The sequence below is a fragment of the Numenius arquata genome, chromosome 9 (genome assembly GCF_964106895.1).
Source record: "Numenius arquata chromosome 9, bNumArq3.hap1.1, whole genome shotgun sequence".
Classification (NCBI taxonomy): domain Eukaryota; kingdom Metazoa; phylum Chordata; class Aves; order Charadriiformes; family Scolopacidae; genus Numenius; species Numenius arquata.
In genome coordinates, this window is record NC_133584.1 from 19,891,858 (window position 1) to 19,916,058 (window position 24,201).

The 24,201-nt window shown below is 44.7% G+C and overlaps 1 protein-coding gene across 4 annotated transcripts in view; it reads left to right on the forward strand.

Moving 5' to 3' along the window:
- The first annotated feature begins 2,957 nt into the window (after positions 1–2,957).
- SERPINE2 (serpin family E member 2) overlaps positions 2,958–24,201 on the forward strand; it is a 29,046-nt gene continuing 7,802 nt past the window's right edge. Inside the window, exons 1-3 of one of the 4 annotated variants that reach the window (XM_074153005.1) lie at positions 7,971–8,028; positions 21,977–22,251; positions 23,445–23,564. In XM_074153005.1, coding sequence (XP_074009106.1) covers positions 21,996–22,251; positions 23,445–23,564 — 376 coding nt within the window. In that variant the 5' untranslated portion in view covers positions 7,971–8,028; positions 21,977–21,995. Of the gene's footprint in view, positions 3,062–7,967; positions 8,029–21,976; positions 22,252–23,444; positions 23,565–24,201 lie in introns of those variants that run through there. The other 3 variants (XM_074153008.1, XM_074153007.1, XM_074153006.1) reach the window with 3 other exon arrangements.

Consider the following 24,201-nt stretch of genomic DNA (forward strand, 5'->3'; position numbering starts at 1 on the left):
ACAGGCTTAGCAGCAGCCTGTCTCCTCCAAGCCGGATGAAATCAAAACCCTGAACCTTGTTCATCTCTACAGGCCTCTGAAAGAGAATAGTCATCTAAATTGATTGAATATTCTTGGCCTGAATATAGAGTTTCTCTTTAGACATTTTACTGATAAAAAGTACTTGTCAGCCCCAAAAATCACTTAAATGGCAGGAAAAAAAAAAAAACAACCCAAAACAAAAATCTAGAGTCTGAATCTGTAAATCTCTGGGGACAGTATTAGCTTTTTATTGTTTCCCTATCAGTAAAATGCAGGAAATGGTTCAAACTGCCCCACCTCTACAACTTCCCATTATTTATCACAACAAATGTCTTTTCTAGGCTCTTTGGTTTACTCCTACAAATAGATCCCATAATTCAGCATATGGAAAAGAACAGATCAAAACTCTGTTCAACCAAATGCAAGGTGCCTTCATGTGCTCCTCATTGAGACTGAGCTGACCGCTCTCAGAGAAGGCAATGCACTGTATTGTGTTGTGACCCGAGAGTATGAAAACACCCAGGTAGTCTCAGAAAATGGCTAATCAGAAAGCATTCACTGGAGCTGGCAGGAAAGCACATTTTGCAAGTGCTTGTTTGATAAATACTTATTTTCAAAATTGAATTTTGTGAATTCTCAGATGAGAGAAGCCCTAAAACAGTGAATAGAAACTTCAAGTTTGAAAATCTGGTGTGTTTAATTTTTGAATTTTTTTTAAATATTCTCTACTGTCTCTTTTCTTTTTTTTCAGTTTGAAATAACTGAAGAAACTAAAATCTTTAAAAAACTGGCTCAGGCAGAGTGTAGAGCCAAGGCCAGGTTTCCAGAAGAATGTGTCAGTAAGAAAGAAACCTACAGCTAGTAACCAAAATATCTCAAATTGATATCATTATCTTGAATAAAAGCTCTGTATTGTGTATTTCCTGACGAGCATGACCAAAAACTCATTGAGACCATAGATCTCCCAGTAACTTATGGCTAAAAGCCCAACTAATGTTTTATGCCTCTTTTTGGTTCATATCCAAAAAGATTTGCTTGTTTTTGTTACTCCTGAAAAAAACCCCCAGTGATCTCGATTGGGATTTGCAATACAGAACTCATTCTTCATTTGCTAGAGAGTGCTTCCTCCAGCCCATAGAGAAGTCGTTTCCCAGCATAGAAAAATCTGTACTGATGTGGTTCAGATTTAAAATTTAGTAATGTATTTCCTGTACTGGGGACATTCTGAATTTCTTTGGGGCAGTGAGTCACTCTGGTGGTGGCACCAAATTCAACTTATTTATATTGAAAGGCAAAACAACAACAAAAACTTTCCCAAATTTGAAAATATCACTGAAAAAAGAATAAAAGTACAATTGTCTTCAGCCATTATGGCTGCCCTAATTTGAATCACATGGGAAAATGCTTTGTTAATGGCTTTCTTCTTTTACTCTTCATTGGCAACAAACCAAACCAAACCAAACCAAACCCCTTTCTTTGTTCTTTTTCCTTTATGCATTGCTTTTCCATCTGGTTTTAGAAGAAGCTGGTCCTGTGGGTTAGCAATTATGTTGAAATACTAGAGATCTGGGGGTGTTTCCACAGACTTCCTGAATAGCCATGGACTGACCACTTTACCTCCACTACTCTTCTGTAAAATGGGAATAACTCCACTTCTTCTCATAAGGCTGTTACTAGAAAATCTATTTCTTGCTGCAAGGCACCCAACTACCACTGGAATACTCAAGGCATGTATATTTTGTATTTTTCCTTACAAGTGTGTACTGTGTAGAATTTAAGCTAATAAGTTCCGACTATGATTCATGACGATATGATGATTCATAAGAGGAAAAAATTTGAATAGATTTAAATATGTACATGTAAAAGAAATATGTGCAGCCTCCCAGCACTCTTTGAAATATAAATGTGAGAATTCCTTTAGGTATAATGCTGGAAGCCTTCATGTCAGACCGTATTGGCAGGTGACAGGCAGAAGAAGCCAGCCAGCAGGACTGATTTATTTGGCTTTCTGCCGGCAGACCCCAAAGGCTGCAGCCCCACATTATTCCAAACCGTGGGGCGGGTGGTGGGATATGCTCCACTAACGCCGTCTTCTGCTTTTAAGCCCAAGTAGAGGAAATCTTATTCCCATGTGTTCTGGACTTGTGCTCTTTTTTGTGTGTCCGCTTTTCTACACCAGCTTCTCTGAGTTCAATTTTAATTTTCTTCCCCATTTTATTCCCCTCCTTAGAGTATTATTTACAACTGAATAGCAAAATGTTATAGGCTGAGCAGACAGGACACTATATATAGCAAGAGTAGGGCAGATCCCCACTCTAATCATCTCCTTCTGCTTTTATGTAGATAGTAAATGATGGGCCACAGAGGGAATTGCCATTCTTCTCTAGGAAATGTGTGTCAAAGGGGTTTCAGCGCTGCATCCTGCCCACACCAAGGGAAGGTAATTTAGGCTTGACACAGCAGTACTGTGTTTTCCTGGTGCTGAGGAGCTGCAGATGAGATCTTCCATCCTTCAGCGGTGTGCTGAAAGCCCACATTTTAAAACAGGGTATTTACAATAGCATTCCCAGCTTGGAGTAACAAGCAAATTTCAGACCAAAAAAGAAAAGAAAAGTGGTGTTCATTCACATCATCCCCATCTGCTGACCCCGTTGCCGACACACGCCTCTCAGCCTTGGGAACCCAGCCATGCCTTGGCTGATGGCTCGGCTCTGCCCAGCCAGGGCCAAGGCCAGTCTCAAGGCTGCCATTTGCTTTGTTTGTGCTTCAGGCTCATTCCTCTGACTTGCCTCCCCCAAGCCAGCGGACTTGTCCGTACTTTTTTCCCTCTGCCAAGTCTGCTTTGCTGCCTTCTTTCAGGTCTGGAGCTGTTCTGTTGCCTGCTCTTTTTACAGCTGTCCAAGTGAGCAGAAATAGTTGAACCAACAACACAACTTTGCCAGCTCCGGTCACTTGGGTCCTACAACTTAAACACTGCGTGCAAAAGCTTAAGCAGCAGCTTCGCTGATGGGGCTTAGTCCCAAATCCACGCAAATCCAAGGTAATCTGGAAGCAGCTCAACACCTTCTCTTAATATTAGTGTCAGACATCTTCAGCTGAGATGGGGGCTGAGGGAGCTGGGAGCTGTGTGCCTGCCTTGTCAGAGAAAGTTTGTGATCTAGAGGTTTTATAATCTGCATATTGAAAACTGAGAAAGCTTAGGGCAGTGGTTCTGCTTTTACCTCTGCAGAGCTGTGGGGCACAGGTTGAGGCCCAGCTCCAAGAAGCGACTGAGGTACTGCAGCGCCCAGGAGCAGAGGTGCTGAGGACAAGGCTGTCAGTTAAATTTTCTGCCCAGCCTAAGGGTTGTTCGTGTATTTTATCCACTGGCTGATTAATGTAAAATACAAAAGCGTTCTGCCTTGCAAGCAGGGAGTGGAACTGCAGTCTCCACCCTCCCAAAGGATGACTGAAATATGAGGCTACAATGCCATGCTCTTCCCTTCCTTCTGCCTGATCAAATGCATTTTTAATTCTTTAATGTAAAGTAGGAAGGCACCAGCACAAGAGTTGAAGAGCTCTCCCTTGCTCCAGAAAACCCTCAGACAGGGTGGCTAGAGACCTCTCCTGGGAACACCAGCAACTCTCCTGCCTTTCGTGGATTTAAAATCACAGCCCCCACGTTCCGAGTGACCACCTCCCTCCTGAGGAACGGGATGAATGGAGCGTTGCCCCTTCCTGGCTGTGTGCTGGAGCACTCACCAGGTACCATGGCATGTTGTCCCCAGGCGGTCTCAGCAGTGGCCAACAGAGTCAGGTCACCCAGCGAGCCACGCACAAGCCTGATTGTACAGGGCCTGTGGGCAAGAGCAAGAGCACAGGTTTAGTCACCCAAGGTATATGAGCTCCTCCTGGTCCATTGCTGGATTTCAACATACTTTAGGAAGTCACTGTTCAGTAAGAATTGTTTTATACCCAATTGTCTACACAAAATGCAAACAAATCCAGTGGTCTTCCAAAAGTAAAATAAAAACTGGACCTGTTGTTTACTCCAGTTGTCTATTCATTACAGGCAAAGCGTTTCAGAGTCGTTCCTCCTGAGGTACTGAGATACACCTGCTGTGGAGTTTCCATTGCAGGATTGCTATGACCCAAGTCACTGATACTTTCTAGTTAAATCACTTCAGGTGAACACAGTGAAAGCAAATAAATCAACAAGAGAACTGTTGATTGGGAATGTTTTCCTATACCTGCCACCAATAAAAGCAGCCAGCAATCTGCTGTGTTTGCAGGGTGAAACAGAGTACAAACTTTTTAATCCTCAATCCAGAGCTCACCTAAAAGATTTAGGGCCAAATATTCCTATTTACACCAGTGTAAATTTAGGGAAATTTCATCCAAGTTAATGTACCGCCAGGTGGTTTTGCCTCAGATCTCATTATTTGTTGGGCTTTTATTTATATTCAGCCACTGTGTGTATACGCATATACAAAGCAGTAATTTTTGCCAGCAATGAGAAGAGAGTGGAGTTTGCTATATAAATCAGTATTTCTCAGTCAATATGTTGCAACCCCTGAAGGGGTTATAAAAACCATCTGGGGGCTTGTAAAGCACTGAAAATTTTATAACAATCTAAAGCAAAGAAAATGTCATTTCTTTCACTCTCCATATAGCAGCACCATTCTCTTGGCAACCTGTCAAAACCATACAGAAACAATAAATTCTATAGGCTTATCACTTTTACCATAATTTTTTACTTTAGCTTTATAAAACACGTATGGGAACTGTGAAGTTTCTTTTACTTTTATGTAGGATTTCCAGTCTGAACTGCTTGAGAAATGGTGCTTTAAAATTTTTGGCCCCAAAAGGCAGTAGTTTGCACTAAGGGCCTCCCCCTTAGCCTTCTCCTAAGCTGCTTGTTAAAACTACAGCCTATTTTGTCAAGCTTAGGCTTGTTTGTGTTGGAGCCAGTTTTTCTATTTCACCGCGACTTTCTGCCTGTCAGCTTCCTCTTTAAGCCTAAATCATCCAGGGAAACATCAACATTTCCCTCTGTGGGAAGAGATGTTTTGCTTCAAGTGGAAAAAATGGGTGAGATTTCCTGTATCCTCATTAGCAACTTGGTATATGGTTTGAAATCTGCCCTTCTAAAGTGAGATATCATCTGAAGAACCTTTTAAGTATAGCCTCACAGCGCATGCAACTTGTAAGTGAATTTTGCTTTCATGTACACATCTTTAATTTCTGTGCATAGGCACTTATCTATGAAATTAATTCCAGTAGCAACAAAGTGTATCCCACATGCACCCACCTAAAGGAATCTATTGTCGGGTCTTGCAATGCCTCCTGTGGCTGAGTTTCTGCAGTGGTTTAAGCCAGTCTCGCTCCTGGCTGCTTTGGGCCTGGCTGCTTTGTTGTTCCAGTGGCTCCAGCGTTGATCAAGCCCCTCAGAAGGCTCCTTCAGAGAATAAATTCAGAAAAAAAGCTCAGTGTTAGGTTTTTTCCCTGCCAGTATGAGGTGGGTCACACAAGGGCCTGGCAAACAGCAAAGCTAGTGAGGCTCTGAGACCCTCAGAAGAGTAGGGGAAAAAGGAAGGGATGGTAGCGCTCCCCTTTTGGCAGCTGTTAGGTTGGGTTGGGCCAATCTTATGCAGCTTCACCCCAAACTCCTCTTGACTCAACTATTTTTGCCTGATGCTTGAATTTCCACAAATGAGTCTTCTGCTGATGTGAAGTACTTAACAGGTGTGATGCCTCGCTCTTTCCAAAAAGTGTGACTAGTTAACTGTTTAATGGGATCAAATCTGATCATTTAAACCTTTTGCTATCAAGGAGAAACAGTGATTTCTTGCCTGGGTGAGAGGTGGTCGCCCACAGCAACTTCAGTTTCTAGCTGTGGGCTACATGGCAACAAGGAAGGGGAGGAACAGCATTGCCTTCTGGCTGCAACCCTTTAGCTCCAGTTTTACGGGACTGGCACCATTCTGCCCAAACCATGTGTAATCAAAATTGAGCCTATTTCACGATAATTTGTTTGGAACATAACTTTTCTTATCCCTGTCCTGTTTCTACTGAAGACAGACTACAAAGTTTGTGCCTGCAAAGGCTGGGTTTGGAGACAAGCTGAGGGCGTTTGGGGGCTTGGCTGTTGGCTTAGGTCTTCAGCCTTTCGGACTAGAGCCAGGATTCTTGCTCCAAGATCTGGGTGCAGCTGGCTGGTCACGATCTGGCTCTTCTGACCCCTGTCCATAAGCCACATTGTACCAAAAGGTTCCTAAAGCCACTCAATAGCAATTTTCCATGTGGTTTTCATGATGTTAAGCATTTGGGCAGGAGATCTGACATGGTCTACATAGCTTTCCGTCTTCATCTGTGAGAGAAAATGGATACTCAAAGGTTGTCCCTGCCAATATGAAAAATCATGCAAAAGGTGGGGTTTTTTGTTGCTGTTTTTATTCACCTCTATTCTCAACTCAGAAATTGGACCTGTATTTGTAGAAATGATGCTATGAAGCATTTTGGGAAGAAGAAAAGAAGGTATTTTTTAATTAAAGTAGCAAAATCAAGCTAGTTAGTACACAGCCTCAGAAACGTCCACCTCAGCTGGCATTGCCCATGAAGAACCCGTTCCTCGACAGCCCAGCCTGCTGGTGCCAGCACCTTGTCTCAGCTAAATTCCCCTTACCCTGTTGAGGCTGAGCTCCTCGTCTCCCCCTGCCACCATGCTGTCCCACCTCCCTCAACCTGCCTGCTAGCATTTCGGTTTGGCACAGGTGCCCTCCACAGAAACCCCACCTCAGTGGACACAGTGCTCTCCACCTTAAGGATCAACAGCAGCCACCACCACTGCTGCTCGGGCTCGTACCAGGAGATAGGTTCATGGGTTTTTGTATCCAGAAGAGTCCAAACTCCTGAGGGAAAAAATGTGGTTTACTGCATACTTGTCCTGTTTCTTCAAAGCTGGACTGCGCCACACATGCACAAGTTTTTGGAAAACAGGCGCAGAAGGGATGACTTCACAAATCAGTGTTGTCCTCTGCCGGACCAACACACTGCCTGGTTCTCCGGGGTGGGAAGCAGCACTGTTTTGGTATGAATAGTGGAAATTCCATGTGATGCTTTGTCAGCGGAGGAGTCCGGGGCTGTCAGTCGCTGTTAAGACTCACATGTGATTACACCTGTGTCCCGCCATGCTCCCAAGCCGTTACGCTGGAGGGGCAGCTCGCCTCCCTCAGGATCCCCTCTTGCACTATTTGTGAAGAGTAGAACCCCAGTGCCACATGAGGGGCCGAGGTCCCAGGCTGCTGGCACCCGTTTCCTTGTCCTCATTGCTAGAGGACATGGGTGCAGCGGTGCCAGCCATGGGGAGCGTGCAAGAAGGCTGGGGTGGCAAGAGAAGATGCCCCTTCAGCCGAAATCCTCGCATCTCCCACAACAGCGCCGCCAGGAAGGGACCTCATGGCGTTGGGGGACAATTGCAGCCCTTGGTCTCGGTGGTCTCCATCCCCTCACTACCCCTTGCTTTGTTAGCCAAGCCGGGCCTTGCCCCCGTGGGTACAACAGCCACCTCTGCTTCCCCTTCTCCCCGCCGTGGTGCCCCAGGCAGAGGGGCAAGAGCTGGTGGAGGGGCTCGGGAGGTACCCTGGGGCAGGGGCACAGCCATGCCGTCGGACAGGCCTGGGGCGAGGGGCTCCAGCCGGCCGTGCCCAGCACGACGGGCCCTAGGGTGCCACAGACGCCACGGGGCACCGCCCGCAGCCCAGCACCCCGCGGGCAGGCCGGGCTGCTCCCCTCAGCCGGGTTCGGGGCCGGGCCGCCGCTTCCCCCCCTCCCCGCTCCACGGCGAGCAGCTCTGCCCGGGGCGGGCGGGCGGGCGGCCGCAGGGCTCGGCGGAGGGGCGGGCGGGCGAGCGAGGCGGGGCGGGCGGCGGGCCCTATAAACGCCGGGCGCCGCCGCGCTCCGGCCGAGCGGCGCGGTGCAGTGCAGCGGTGGCCGCGACGAGAGCGGGCTGGGAGCTGCCGAGGGGAGGTGAGCGAGGGCCGGTCGGCCCCTGTGCTGGTCCGCCGCGGGGCTGGAGGAGGAGAAGGAGGGCCCGGGGCAGCCGCCCGGCGGAGGAGAGGGGGAGCCGGAGTGGCGTGCGGACTCCGTGCGGGGGGAACCAAAGTTTCCCGGCCGATAAGCCGGAGGCCGCTGGCCGCGGACCCCTTGTCCCGAGTGCCGGCGGGCTCTGCCGGGTGCTGTGTCCGGTACCCGCGCCCGTAAGTTCCCTAAATCCGGCTGTGGCGGGTGGTGCTGGCGTGGTGAGTTTCTTCTGCTCGTTGGTTTTCCGGCAGCGAGGAGGGTTTTTTTCCCTCCACCAGAGGTGGCTGGTAGCCCCGCGCTCTGCCGGCCCGGCCGCCGGTGGGGAGCTGTCGGTCCCCGCTGCCAGCGACTGCCTCCCGGTCCCCGCCGGGCGGCCGCGGCATCCCGGGGACCCGCGCCTCTCCCGGGGGTGCCGCGGAGGTGGAGCTCCCCGGGCATCCGCCTCGTCGGCAGAGCCAGAAAACTGGAAGTTGCTCACTTCGTTAGTGTCTCCTCTCCGCTGCCAGAGAGAGCTTGCTCTTCTTGTACGTTAAAAACAATATATATATATATGTAAATTCAGTTAGTAACCGAGATTTTGTTTACATATCAAGTGACAGAGAAATGGGAGCGAAGTATTTACAGCCACTGCAGTTTGGAGAGCAAAGGGTGTATATATTCTATTATTAAAAGAGGATTTAGCTAGTGCTGGTGGCACTAAGTGTGTGTTGAGGCAGAGAACCAGTTAGCTAAAACTCTTACCTTGGCTCTCTTTTGAATAATGCGGGAGCATGCTTCGTATACTGAGTTCTGAGAGGATTTGGAAATGCAAAGTACACCTCAGGAGAGAGTCTTCTGTCTCTTGGTTAAAATGGTGTTCAATATCTTGGCTCAACGTAGTACAGCGCAGGAGGATCTTCATAGAGAAAAGAAAACCTTTGGAGAAACCATTGTGCTAACAGATAGGTGTTAAAATGTTAGATTTCCCTTAAAACTCGGGAATATCTGCCTATGGATTAGAGGCCTCAGTGTGATTTATTTCTCTTCCCCCTTTCTCATGCCTGCATATGATTCTGAGACATGGTTTGGTTTTTGTGGTTTTAATTGCATTCTTGGGCAACTTCCTGAAAGAGAAACCTGGTAGACTGATTGTTTTTTTTCACTGCTCTGAAAAATGACAACTTCTCCCTTCGCTTTCTCTAATGTGAACATTCAGTAACTCTGCTCTCCCCAGGAATTCATTAGAAACCTGGTTTTGTAGGGGCTATTCACAAGACGTATGTAGGTGTAAGCAGCTGTACTGTTGTGTAGCTTCGAAACAGGGGAGAAGCTGCAGAAATCCATGAGCAAAGTGAAAAGCAGCTGCATCCCTGCTGAGTGATCGGATGAGTCTTTAAAGCATGTGAGGTGAAGACCAATGCAAATAAAAAGGCAGAATGATTAAGTAGATTGATTCAAATACATAAAAGATGTGCTAGCTTGGAGTTTTAGCATTTTATGGGGTGTGATTAAACCTGTGAGAATAGCAGCTGTTTGGCACAGGAGTGAACTTTGAGTAATGAATGCTAGTCTACAGCTTCTTTACAGTTACAGACAAGTTGTATGTCAGACAATCCGTCAGCGAATTTTGTCTGTGCTCTTAAGGTGCTGAAAAGCTTCTTATCTGGACGTTACCCTTGCATCTGCTACCTAGGTATCAGGATGTTATAAAAACTCGTCTTTGCTTTTGAATGGTGATACGGCCATCACTGTAGACAGCTGTGTACATATAGCTCCGTGTACCTCATGTGGGAGGTGGCATAAACTCATGTCAGTACAAAAAAGAAAGCAACAGAAATCTGCAGTGGATTTTGTCTCAAGGTGTATACAGAAGTGTTGAAGCTTCTGTTTGGCGTTGTCATTGACAACCAGGAGAATAACATGTCTTAGTGGCATGCGGAGACTTTTAGTGTGGGTCTCTAAATTGCACAGCCGGAAATGTGTTCCAGTCCTAAAGCTTCTTAACAGCATACTGTTAGGCAGAAAAATGTCAAGCAGTGAGCCCAGGAAGTTGCACTAGACATTTTTAGACTAGATTGAAGCGTGTTGTTGCATATAAAAATAACTGCCTCACCTTATTGCTAGGAATTAAAATGTAGATGGGTGTAAATTGCGTGCATCTAGAGTAAGGGAAGAGTTCAGAGAGCTCTGGCTAGAGATCTGTGTTGCTTTGGTGGTGGGCTCAGCATCTACCTGGCTTGTGCAGCTAGTTGCGGCTTTTGATTCTCGCTAGGCAACTGCTGTGCTCCTGCTTGAAAAAACTGAGGCTCAGTGGAAGGCTTTTCTTGGAAGCCGGAGTTAGGGTTGTCTGGACCGCTTGGATTGCCTAATCACAAGCATGCATGAGAGAGTGTGCTTTTGTAATATTAATTAGGGGGAAATCCAGCCTAATCATCAAAACACTTCCAGTTAGTTGGTCTGTTGACTGGATTCTACTATTCTTTAGGGTCAAAGGTTTTATACATGGGAAGACAGGGAAAAGATGGATTAATCATCCCCAATCTGTAAAGTGTTGCTGGATGCAGTCATCTATGTGTGCCTCCGGGCGTCCTCCCAGTCGCCTGTGACATAACTTACAAATCACGTTTTACAGCAAAGTAGTAGCCTGTAAGTACCGTGTAATTCAGTGCACCTATGCTAACCATGAACAGCTTAAATAAGCAGAGTGATATAAAGAATTGCCTCCTCTTAGCTTTAGAGAGCAGGTAGCATGGAGTAGCCAACAGCCTACACATGAATTCAAAGATTAACAGTGTAAATTAGAGAACTATGAAAATATGAAAAGGTTTTTTCATTAAAGTAAATAGCTTCTGTGTGTGAAAATATGGGAAAGCTGAATATGTGCAATCATGTGCGTGTTCAGGTGTGTTTCCTCTGCAATAGGTGAAATGATGGGGTGGAAGAAGACCAGAAAGAGATGAAAATAAAGGTGGCAGCATTCTACAGCTGTAGCTACACAAATGTTTAGGCTGGCATGCTATGGGAAAAAAAACTGTCCTGTGTTCTGCTTTTTCCTGTCTCCTCTTTAATACTAGAATCTAGTTCAGTACTCAACTACATGGAGACTTCTGCAAGCACAGAGGAGGTAGCTGCTGAAGCTGGAGCCAGTGATCATGGACAGGAAGAGGATGGGTCGATTTTAGTGGAAATGCTAGTATGAGCCATAGTTTCTCGAGATGTTTGTCATGGTCTTGAAATACGCTTAAGTGCTATCTGAAATGCTTTATTTATCCTTTAGTACCTCCTCTTGACCAGTGTCTGTGGAAACACACGAGTTTTGGCAGCTATTGTATCTTGTCAGTGGTCTGGTGTTCACCTTTAATAGCCAGAAAGATGCTTTTGCTTATATTTCCAGGCTGAAATCAGGACGTGACTCATGCTGGGGTCTGATAAATATACCACAAAGCGGTTTAAGCATGAAAGCATATTCATCTTGTGGATTGATCTCCCTGTGGTGGAAAACTCAGTCTTGCTGACCATGGTCAACAACATGATGTAAACCATGTGCTTCAGGCAGCCTCCTGTCCTCTTCCTGGGCTTTAAAAACAGTGGCCTGAAGCTCTTTTTTGTGTCTTGGGACCATGAGAGGAATTACGGAAGATATCAAGACTGATTACTGTTGAGTTCTGAACTGAAGCCCCCTGCCCAAGGCAGGTGTGTATGTAGTGGCCTCAGCACGCAGGTAGAAACTGTTTGAGAAATATTAGTTGTCAACAGACTGTAAGCTACAGTTGTAAATCACACTGGGGTCTCCAGCAGCAGTATTGAGAAATGTTGGTACATCTTGGGTCTCATAGTTCAGCTGATGTGCAGATGATATGAATTCATCAGCTATGTAGCTTTGACCAACCTTTGTTTTCTTATTATTCAACGACTTGAACTTTAAACATCTATTCTTCCAGAAGCGCATGTTGTGGTATTTAGTGGTCCTCACTGCTTCTGAGATGGCTGTGTCATCTGGTCTGAACTGTAAGCTCCTGTTGGCCAAAGGTTGTGAGTGGTTCCTGAGGTTTCTTGTTTTGTTTTAATAGGAGAGGGGCAGTCTCTGTCTTTGGTTCTGTCAGGTTACAGGTACAAAAACAAGAGAAGAACTAGACATACCTCTAATTTTTCCTCTTCCATTGTTATCTTCTTACTTTACGTCCTTAAGCAATCTAAGAAATCATGTGTAGAAGTTGGCTTATCTGTTAGCTGTATGTCTCCATCTTGCCATATATCTTCATCTTCCAGAAGGAGTAGTTCGTGTAGCTTTCTCAGCAGCAAAGCAAGCTTGAGGCCTCCAGCTGCTCTGGCAGCTCAGCTTAAGAGGCTGCTTTCCCAGCTAATTGCCTACTTCCTCTGCTGAGGTTCGTCATCTGCATTACAGAAATAGCGATGGACTGTGCGGAGGCTTCTCAGCCAACGCAGCTCACAACTCAGCCTACAAACTTTCCATCTGAACTGAATCAGATGGTTTAATATGCCAGGTCATGACTTGCTCTTGCAGGATTCTTGTGCATAGCTCATATTCAGTTGTCCCTTTTTTTTCTATGGAAATTTAGGTCTTGCCTTCCCAGAAACCTGTGGGATTAATTGCAAGCGAGGTCAGATTATTTAAGAAAACATGCTCTTTTCTTTACAGGTCTTCTAAATAGCTGTTAATTCTCTTATTAACTGGTTAATGTAAGTCATCTTGTAGATGAGTGATGAGGTGTCTGAGTATACAGTTGAGGTTCCCAGTACAATCCTTCATTCCCGCATCCTCACTGGGGGTGACTCCTGCATCCCTACAGCATCTATGAGTTCTGATGCTTTTGCAGTTGGCTGCTTCTGCTTCTGAAGCCAGTGAGGGGATAAGTAAATGTCGATGTGCTATAAAGAAAAATGTAAATATCCCTATCCTTTTTGGGTAACCTTTAAGCTTGTTCTGAAATGATTCAGAAAAGGCCACTAGAAAACTGTTATCTGATGTTTGTCAGCTTAAGTCTGTTTCAGTGATGCTGGCCTAGAGAGAGAAAATCAATGTTTTTTTCATCTTAAATATTGATAACTTAAATCCTTCGCTACATTACATTTAAAGAGTTACATTTGTTATCTAGTATTTCAGATAAGGATAGGATTTCTAAATTCACTTACAAATAGGAAGCAGTTGATTATAAGTATTGTAGAGTACGATTAATAAGTAAATAAAAGGCTAGCCACCTATCGCTCTGCAGATCTCCAGTTGCAAGAGAAGTGGTTAGAACAGTGCTCCTGATCTCTCCAAGTATTTTGTCAGATGGTGGCATTCCCTAGATACAAATGCTTAAAGTTTCAGGTCTTGCATGTCAATGGGTCTGTGTAAGTACAAGCTCTTATTATGAACAGAGAATGCTGGAGTTGTTCCAATCTATTTTTATGGTGAAATGAGTGTATCAGATACAACTGTGTAACTTCACAGAACTGCCAACACTGTTATTACCATAGCCTTACTCCTTGTAGGAGGAACAATAAGTAAAAAGTTAGTAACATTGAATTACTTGCATTATTTCAAGTGGGGTGTCTGAAAGGCCACTTGGAAGACTGAGAGCCCATCTCTCACTACCAGTTGGGCACCTCTAACCAAAGCACGCACAGGCTTTGGTTAGATTCCATGTGGCTGATACCTCTTGCTATATCTCTTAGCTTCCCAGGAGTATAAAAATATTATTGCTACATAGAAAACACATTTTCAGTTGTGCTGTAAAACCCAGACTGAACCATAGGGTGTGGAATTATGGGAACTGGGCTTCATAGTGTGTTGCTTAATAGGAAATACAAGCACCTCTCTTTGTAAAGTAAACTAAACCTAAAAGGTGTAGAATCTGAAGGCAAACAATCATCCATCTTCTACTCTGCAGCAACTTGCATGCCTTGTCAAAGCTCTACTGAAATTTTCACTATTGATTTCAGGACTTGATTCTATGTCATTAGCTTTCATTTTCTTTTACAATTTTTTTTTTCTTTCCTTGACAGTTTTCTAGGTCTGAGTGTAACAGATACTAGTATCTTAACCCTTCTGAAGAAGGATGTGTACTGGCAAGTTCTCGATGTTCAATCTGCTCCAAGCACAGCTCTCCATGCACTCTCTAGTGGCTATGGAGCCATCTCCACACAGCTGTTTCTGCTCTCTTAGCCTGGTATCTGCAGGAGATGGGGCGCGTGCCCCTGACCAGCAGATTAAAATTTCCATGGGGAGAGAAGGAGTAAGTTTCAGTTTTCTCTGCAGGGGTGTAGAGCTGCGAGGGTCCTGGTATCAGGCGGGTCCTGCAACAAGTGGAAATGAGTACGGGTACCAGATTTCCCTTTAATATTCTTTAAGGAAGAAAAGGACAAATACTACAGCAGAAGTGGGGGTTAAGGTAAAGGTTGGGGGGACATACCCGAGTTAAGGGGTAAGACACTGGCTGTTGTTAGTCTAGGACCTTGTGGAGTTACTTCATAAATCTGTACTTATTGCCCATTTCCAAAGACCTGTACCTTATTAATGGGAGCTTGCAATCCCGTAGGTTTGCCTTTGGTTCTTAATGAGCCTGTACTTGCATAATGAGCATTGTTAATATCCAGTAGATGTGGGAACTGTGGTTCTGTGAGGCTTTTCTTCCACAGAAACTTAAAACGGGAGCCTGGGTTATGAACCTGCTGCTAAGTTTGAGGCGAATGCTTTAATCACAGAACCATCGTTCCCTCTACTGGGGCGAATCCAGAGCGAGAAGGTACAGCCTCACCGCTGTGTTGTGAAACACCACCGTGCTGCGTCTTTTTGGGAAACTGGTTCTGCAGCATTAGTCATGATGGGCTGACTGTCCCATGCTGTTTCTTCATTATGTTAGAATAACCACATTGCATAAAGAACTTAAGATCAACAGAACCACTTCTTTAATAAAGGGACACCAGTAAATTAAAAACATAATTCTCTTTAATCTTCCTGATACTGTAAGACTTGATAATCAATCTTAGAGAAGACAGTGGAAACTTTGCTTTAAATACAGGACTAAATGACACACAGCCCCTTTAACAACAGCTGTTGAGCCTACTGTAATGAGAAAATATGGATAAAATTTGAAAATGGTGGTAGAACTGTAAAGTCACAGCAATGTCTCCATAAGCCCCCTGCCCTGTGGTATTAGCATATTGATCTCTGCTTCATGAAGCAGAGATCAAGTTGGCTTCTTTTACTGCCATCCCTCATTTATACATAATTAAAGCGAACAATACATACATGCCATCTATGTTCTTGAAACTCTGAATAGTGGTTGTATAGTTGTAGTACGGTTACGACTAAGTGGTGAAATCAAAAGCTGTCTCTGGTCAACTTTACATGATGTGAACTTGGTCTTTGTAGTGAACTACCATGAACCACCACCAAACACTGTAGGAGACAGATACTGGTGGGAAAATCAGTCTGGTTTACAAGCAGGAGACATAGTCATGAGGCTACAGGAAGTTTTAAATGGAGCTTTTCTGTTCTTCAAGCTAAACAGACTCCCAAGAAGTGGTGGTGAGGGCTCTTCATAAAGAATCACTGAACTCTAACTTTCTGCTCATGTGGGAGCTGTGCTTGGACAAGGAGATGGTTCCTGTCTGGGGCCAGCCAGTTCTACAAGCCAGTGCTCTGCTGGGAAATTCCCCCTTGGCAGGGGAGGCTGGTTGGACACAGCTGAAAGGGAGGCATTCCAGATGGAGATAGTCCATCCTGAAACAAACACAAATGCACTAAAAAACTGAGAGAATTAGAAATAGCAGAGAAAGGATTAAGGTGGAGAGAGGAAAGCCTCAGAATCAGCACCATGTTCTTTGCACTTGTGTGCAACGTTGGCTGTAGTGCCTGAAGTCAGACCAATATCTTAACATACAAAATGTTTTTAAAAAAACCTTCCAGCTTATCTCTGTGTACAAGTTATGTTTATCTCATGTTGACAGTAACTTGCTCCTCTTCAGAGCAATATAAGTACTGAGCTGTTTAAAAGCTAGCAATCATCCTTTCTCAGTAACACCTGAGAAAACCTTCCAGGTATTGAATAATAAAAATCTGTTTTGTCGTGTTAAGTATTTTAGATGTGACCTGACGTGTTGATATAACATGGCTTTTATTTTTGTATCAATGGGGACGTCTGTGGGGTTTTTCAACGCTTCTTTAAAGCAGGAAGCACTGGGAAGAGTTGTTAGATGAAAGGGAAGAGCCAACATTCTGGATGTACCAGAAAACCTGGAGGAAGATGAAACATTTCACAGTTCTGTCGTGTGGAAGAAGCCACTTCTGAACTCACCTGAATTCAGACCATGGGTCCTGCTGCTCTAAACCCAAAAGCCTGTTTAGATGTAGCAGAGGCCAGGCAGCATGGTAGGAGAGGATACTGAAGCTGAAAGCTTTGGTATATAAGAGGTTTAGGCAGAAGGAGAGTTGTGAATACCTGTGAGGGGGAGAGGAGAAGCCTATCAACAGGCTTGAGCGTTCTTAACATGCTGCCAAGTGTGCATCATCTGAAAAAACAAGACCCAGCATGTGACCTTCCCATTGCAACCAGAGTGGTCTCATTGCTCTGGAGAAACAATTGCTGTGTGTTCAGCCAGCTCCTTAAATGACTGTTAACAAGTTTGGTTGAGTATTTATTCAGTCCTGCTGGAGAGAGTTAGTTAAATGCCTGAAGTGAAACTGCTTGCTTTGAGCTCACATGTCAGTTGAAATAAGACTTTTAAATTAGTAGCACAGATGGCACTGACAAGGAAACATCAACATCTCGAACTTGGAGAAGTCCCTGAATGTTTGTCCTGGGCCAAGTTTTGCTGGGCACATAGGCTACCCGGTGCCTGCCACGTGGGGTCCGGGGCTCCGAGCTTTCTGGGCTCGGTACAGGGAGACCAGCAACGCTGCAAGGCTCTGTTTTTTTTTAATTTTACTTTGCTTAGCTGCACTTGCTGCTGTTTTGGGTACAGCTATTCACAGAAGTGAAGTCTGGTGTCTAAATTTCCTTATGCTTGGATATGTCTTTAAAGAAACTTGCAGAATCCATCTTGCAGCTGCAAGAATGAGCATTTTGGGTTATGCATAAACACTTGGAGATGTCTCATAGGATACTAACTTAGTGCAGTCGGTACAGATATCTAAAAAGCTGTGTACAGTTCACTATTTCTTTCTCAATTCACTTCAAAGTAGTTTTCAGGCTCTCTGGGACTGGTCTTTTTCTCCAACTTACATTTTTAAAATCTGAGTATTTTTTCAGCTCATGTTTTTGCCTCTGATCTTGAACCAGACTAACTTCTCTTTCTCCGGGGAAGAGCGCAGCAGCTCGGTGTGGCTCTCTGAAAACTAAGTCCTTCCTAAGCTAGTTCTTTCCTGTAGCAGGATCTCCATGCTCAGCAGCATTTTGCACCTGGGGCTGAAGATGTAACTTCTCCCTGCTCCGCCAACTGCCTTTCTAGACCCAGTTCAAACAGTCCGTATTAATTCAACTTTGCTTTTTTACCAAGCATTCTGTAAATGCAGGCCGAAAGCATCGTGTCCTCTTTGTTGAGATAAATACTTCCATAACAACTTCAGCCAAAAACTTTAGCTATGTGTTCTGTGGGTGATGTGAATAGCTGAGCCTAGTGAGAGCTGAGTACGCTGCCCACTCTGTGTGAGGGTTAGTGTTCACAGCACCGGCTGGAGGCTGAGGTCACCCACAGATTGGTAGCCTGGAGGCGTTTCATCATCTGTCATGAAACAACCCAAAACTACCCCTGCAGAGAGGACACACTGCGGTGTTCCCCTCCTGCCTTCCCCAGAGCTCTGCGCTTGTATAAAACTGCGCAGGGGCTTCAGCCAGGCTCTGCAGTTAGATACAGGCAGTCAGTGCCAGCGTGCACGCTGGTCAGGACTGGGAACGGCGCTGCTCAGTGAGGTGGGGGAGTGATGGAGTTCCCAGTGTGCTGCCGCAGACGGGCATCCCTCATATACAGCTGCAGACAAGGCATCCCTCATACAGCTGAATGCCTGTCACTGTCATCTGTTCTGTTCAGAAACTTTAGCATTAGGGTTAAGATCCAGATTCACATAACAAATTAAACTTCGTTTTTTTTGTTATTTTCTAGATGCATTTCTCTGGGTCAGTGTCAGTATTTCCATTGTCTGTTTAGAAGTTTAAGGTGTGGGGTGTTGTCCTTCCTGCAAGTTCTCAATCTAAGAAGTGGGCAGACTACCTTGAAGAGGGATTTATTTTCAGTCCAACATCTCTCAAAAGCCCACACTTATGTAAATGAATTTGCCTATACACCTTCCTCCTTCTCAGTTAACTTTATAAAAATATAAAGGTCATAGGCAAAGAAATGCCTAGCTTGTATTTTTGTTTGGCTTTCTGAAGCATTAGATTCAAATTTAACTACCACTGGGTTTTTAGCTTCAGCATTATGAAAGCTTGTTGAAAGCTTGTTGGTATTCTGCATAGCAGGTCAACTGTTTTCCATCCTACACATCCTACATCCTTTTGGATTTTTTTTCTCCTTGCACTGTACTTAAGCTGTTTCTTTCTTTCAGGATATGCAAATGTACTCCTTGTCACTGAACTGCATAGAAGTTGAATATACTGAAATCCGTGCCAGAAGCATTAATAACATGAATGCCACTTCTGCTCCAAGGTGAAATTAGCTCCTCAGTCAGCTGGTTAAGCTACGCAACGGGCATGGCAGGGCCAAGAAGCGACTGCTCTCTAATGCTGAAAAGTGATTTTGCTCCTTCCAGAGCACTCGCTGCACAACTTTGCTTTACTTACTGAGTCTGTATCTGATAGAGGTTGTGCTCTGAAATAGAGACCAGCCTGCCTTAATGGCGTAGCAGGAGGGAGAGGTTAGGCAAGCATGGAGACCTCTGGGGAAACCAGGTGCAGGGGATAATAGTTTTTTCCCTGAAACAAACAAACAAAAAAAGCAAACCCAAAATCCTGCAGCAGTGGCCTTGGGAGTGGAGTGAGGGGATTTTGACAAGGCTTCATAGATCTGTCATGGGGAAAACACAAGGCTCTTGGTAGCTGTCGCCCTGAGGCTGGCAGGGGCTGTCACCAGTGAAGTAGAAAACTTGGGACTTCCAATATATTGTGGTAAAGGCAAAGAAGAGAGAAGTGTCTGATTCCAATAAGAATTGTGCAGCTGCAGTACATAAAACAATGTTTTGTTGTCATTTATTTGGTTTTATGGAAGTGTCACTCCTGTCTTTGCACTCATAATATACTTCTGGCACTGTAATGTGTCAAGGGTAGATGTGCTCAAAATAGCCCAATCTCTTCTGGTTTGTTGGCTGGATCAGGTGGAGCTGCCTCAATCAAAAGCAGGGTTTTCAAATTACAGCTCAAATTGTGTGCTCTGATTGCCTTGTCTGTTACTATCCCTGGTCTCCATCGCTACAGGGGACAGGCAGTATTTCACCTACATTAACTGTTTGCTTGCTTGTAAGTGCATCTACTTAGAATCTCTTAACAGTTGTGGGGTTGTGGATTGGTGGTGGTTTGTTGGTTGTTTTTTTTTTTTTGCCACGGTACTAGCTAAAGGTAAAAGTCTGATTAATATTGGGATTAAGAATTTTTGGTTAAACTGCTCCTTGGGTCTCCAGGTAGGGAAAAAGACATGGTCAAAGAAAACCCAAACCCCAGCTTCTCTTGGAGTGGCCAGCTGTACTTGCCTCCTGCAAGGCAGCGCTGCCATGAGTGTTGAGCTGCTGCCTGGGCAATAGGGAGGCCTTCCCCCTGAGAACAAAACTAGAGGTTTCAGGTGGTTGGTTTGCGCTAGTAGCGAAGAACACTTAAGAGTATTCCTTAACCTTTTTAATATAAAATGTACAATCTTGCTTTCCCTGTCAGGCTGCTGGTCCTCCCTGTGACTGCTCCCTGTTGTAGCCAGTGGTGTGGGATGCAGGACGAATCCAGGCAGTGACTCATGTAATCTGCTGCAGGTGGCATTTGTGTTTTCCTCCTGCAGGTCTTGGCTGCAGCCGGCCAAATCCAGTCTAGTTTTCAAACTGAGCTTGGATAGTGCCAATTGATGGCTGGTACGGAGCTCTTGTGGAAGGAATTGTACTTCATTGACTCCAGAACTGCTTGGGGGATTAGCAGGTTGATGGGAAAGACTTAATTAGTGGGCGGGCCGTTAACCTGCTTTGTAGGACAGCTTTTTCACTTTTTCTTGCGTAACTTAAATCAGTCCAACAGGTTCCTCTGGTCACAGCTATACTAACCGTTGGGTTTGGGGGAAAAAGATGTCTCAACTCCTGCGTTATTTCATGTTCAGTATTTGGTTCATTCTGTGCTGCGACAGCAAGCTTTGACAAAGCCGATTCTGTCCCCTGAAATGGTGTAGAAGAAGGTGGAAATGCCATATTTTTTACTTTTGAGTGTTTTAGCCCAGTTAAAGTACATGCTATTAAAAGATGATTAAACGAATCTGTACAAACACCAGCTGGTTTTCTGGTAGTGGAGTGCTCCAGCATGGTTTGAAGCTGGCAGCGTGGGTAGGCTGTGAGATGGCCCTGGTGCTCCCGGGTGCAGTACGAACGCCCTTTGGGGCGAGGGGGAGGCAGCTGGGAACAAGCAGCGCCTTGGCCAAAACCCTCTCCCCGCCTGGATGCTGTGTCTCTGCTGGCCTCCAGCGCCGGGACTGCTGGAGCCAGAAGAGCAAGTGTGCAAGGCTGAGCAGAGGGCTTGAGGGATGGAGAGACCTGCTTTGGAGTTTTGCATGTGGTATGCAAATGTCATTTTAATGAGTTGTATACCTTCTGCAGCCTGATGAGCCTTTGGTGAACTAGGGATCTACCTGACTCCTCAGCGTGTTTGAGAGACAAACTCTTGGAGCGCTGAAATTGGCTCAGTGGGGGAACAGGCTCACTCATTGGTCTGAAAACAGGGAGTCAGGACTCTTGAACTGTGCAACTGAGATGTCTTAAAATAAAAATGTTGTGATGGAACTGCTCAACGGTGAGCAGGGAACCTAATTTCATGGAATAGGAGATTATTGCGTGGTTATTCCTATAAGTACCTGTTTGCCCTAACAAAAAAGGGATTGAATCCACTTCCATGAGGAGGAATACAGCCTAGTAGTTACAGTACCCGGTGTTTAAGATTTGGGCATGGTTCTCTAATCAGTTGCTGAGAGGTCCTGAACAAACTGTTGCTGCTGCTTATGCCTCAGTTCCTAGGTAGTCATGGGTGTAACGAAACTGAGGTCTGTTAGATCTGCAGATGAAGGTTGTCCCATTCTGAATGCGAACTTCCTTCTGTGCTCATTAGCTGCTGGATTTTCTTAAGTAGAAAAATACAGGCTAAAATCCAAACTGAACCTTGCGTTTTAAAATCCAAGTCTTTCTCTATATTCCCATCATGGAAAATGCCAGATATGCAGCTCACTCTTATTATTCTAGGCAGGTGTAAATTCCCACAACAGAAGGTCTGTTTGCATATGTATATATGCTTCTGTTCACTGCAGAAAATGGTCTATAAAATGTACTGTGCATCACATTTTAGTGGGCGAGGACCATACCACAAGGCTTCTTAGCACTAATTTATCCTAAAGGGCAGTTTAAATAGAATGCCAAGATTCCATTTAACTGAAACACAAAACTAACTGAACTTGTGTGTGGTGGGAGGTAGTCTTCCAACTTGGTGGCTTTTGTCCTGTTAATATAGTCACTGATATCTAGCTATTTTGTGGTTATTTCTGTTTCTAGAAACCCTTAGACCTAAAATACTGGTAGCAGTAAAATGCAGATGTGAGTCCCATTGCCAGAGGTCTGTAAATGATGCGTGGAGCATGTGCAAGACTTGCCTGTTCTCTAGGTAAATAAGAATTTAAGTTGAAAATAAAAATGCTGTGCTTAGGAAAGCTGACTTAACTTTACCCTTTTGTTCTCTTACAGGAATCTCCAACCAGAAATCATGAACTGGCACTTTCCGCTTCTGTTCGTTCTTGGGACTTTAACATCTGTATGTTCCCAGTTCAGTTTTTATCCTCTGGAGGAACTTAGCTCTGATGTTGGAATCCAGGTCTTCAATCAGATAGTGAAAGCTAAGCCTCAGGACAATGTTGTTGTTTCCCCCCATGGGATTGCATCGGTCCTGGGGGTGTTGCAGCTGGGTGCTGATGGCAAGACAAAGAAGCAGCTGACAACTATGATGAGATACAGCGTAAATGGTCAGTGATTCCTAAGGTGTTTTGGGGTGTGTTTTGTCAGAATCTTTGTGCTGTTTTGAGATGGCTTTCAAAGTGTGGTAGATTGCGTCATACACCAATTAACGTTGTTTACCAAAGCATAAAATGCACAGGCTTGAAGTTAATTGGCAATTTGAGTATGGACATATACATATACTTGAACTAACTTATAAGCAGCTTTGTTAATGACTTCAGGGCCCTGGCTAGAACTACTTTGTCCTTGCAAAATTTATTTTCCAGAGCAGTGTGAATGGCAGTCCAGTGCCAGCACTATGCAGGAAGGCTGCAGTACCCCATTTTGGGCTGTACTGAACAGCCCTTAATGTGTCACTGGGATAACAGGGCAAGAGAATATTTCTCATCACCACATTGAAAGCAATGCAAACTCTAACCATACAATTGATATTTTCACTTTGCTCTTCAGCTTTGTTCATTTGTGTTTCTGCTGTCAGGATCCCTGAATCTGTACTTCTTGTAGTGCCCTCTTCTTGAAACAGCCATTTCTGCTTATCTCTGTGCCTGACACTGCATGCATCTGTGTTTATATTCCTCTGCCAAAGTCTGCCCCTCGAGAGGGTGTAGGCTGAAGGTTCTTGCTGCTTTACTTTGCATGCTGAGTATTCTTGCGAGTGTTTGCCAGCAAGACTTAACATCTTAGTGCCAGCATTCTGCCTTCCAGGAATAGGAAACACTGCAAGAGGTAAGTGCACATTTAAATCTTGAGCAGTATTGTCATATAACGTGCTGTCCTGTCTTCATTTGCTTTGCTGTTTTGGTTCTGGGTTTAAAGTACAGCAAAACTATTTGTCAGCTTAAAATCTAAATGTTATTCATTAAAATTTCTTCATGGGATAATCAACTTTAGGAATACTTGAATGCCCAAAATACAAGTACTTGCAAAAATTTTGAAACATTATAGCAACTGGTTTTATTTGGCCTGCAGACTTTCTAATTCTGTCTGTGAGACACAGAGGTTCTCAAACTCCTTATAAGGTAGCCAGTACCTTGTTACAGAGGCTCGTTACGGGATGCTACCTATCTCTTTGCACAGATCTCCTCTGCTCTTGTTCATGATTGCCTTACAGCCCTTTGGCAACTACAGCAACTGCTTCTTTGGAAAGGTAATAGTTGGAAAGTATTTAATTTATCTTTAGCTGTCTTTTAATGCAATTTAGCAGCTGGAAGCAAAGAGGAGAGCCAGCATCATGAGACCAGCCAGCTCTCCCCGGACCACCAGCAAGTGCTCCGTGGACCACCAGTGGTCCACAGAATTCAGTTTGAGAACCTCTGTTATGGTATGTTCTCCAAAAGAATTTGCCCGTAATATTGGAGAGTGAACATGTAGAAATTCATACAAACAGTACTGCTAAAGCATTCAGGATACAAGAAACAGCAAAGCCATCTGAGGCTTTTTCCTATATGCAGCTAAGAGAATAACTCTGAACTAATTTATTCCCTTCATATCTCTTATCTCAAGTTTGTCTACATGAGGAAGCAGTCTGGAAATATTTTTGCCTAAATTGTATTGGGAAACAGAGGGAGCCCATTAATAACTGCTGTAAAAGCAGCCACCTGAGGATCCTGTTAGGGACAATGGCTGACTGTGAAGTTGCTTGCCTGGCGATAGCTTCCCTGTGTAGACAAGCACTCATTCATAAGCTGTAACAACGGAGGAGAACTGGGTCTGGTGAACATGGCAGTTCTTCTCTGCTGCCGAATGCCTTCTCTCGTGCCCAGGGAAGGAGCTAGCAAGCACTCAATATGAGCTGCTTTCAGGTCCTAAGGATCTTGACTGTAAGCATTGGAACCTACTGCTTTCCCTTTTTCCTTGTTTAAAGGCAAGCTCATGTGCTAAGGGATTGATTCCTGCTTGTAGCTGATCTAGGCTGGGGCCTAGTCTTAAGGAAACTTGGCTTGAGCCTTATTATGGAA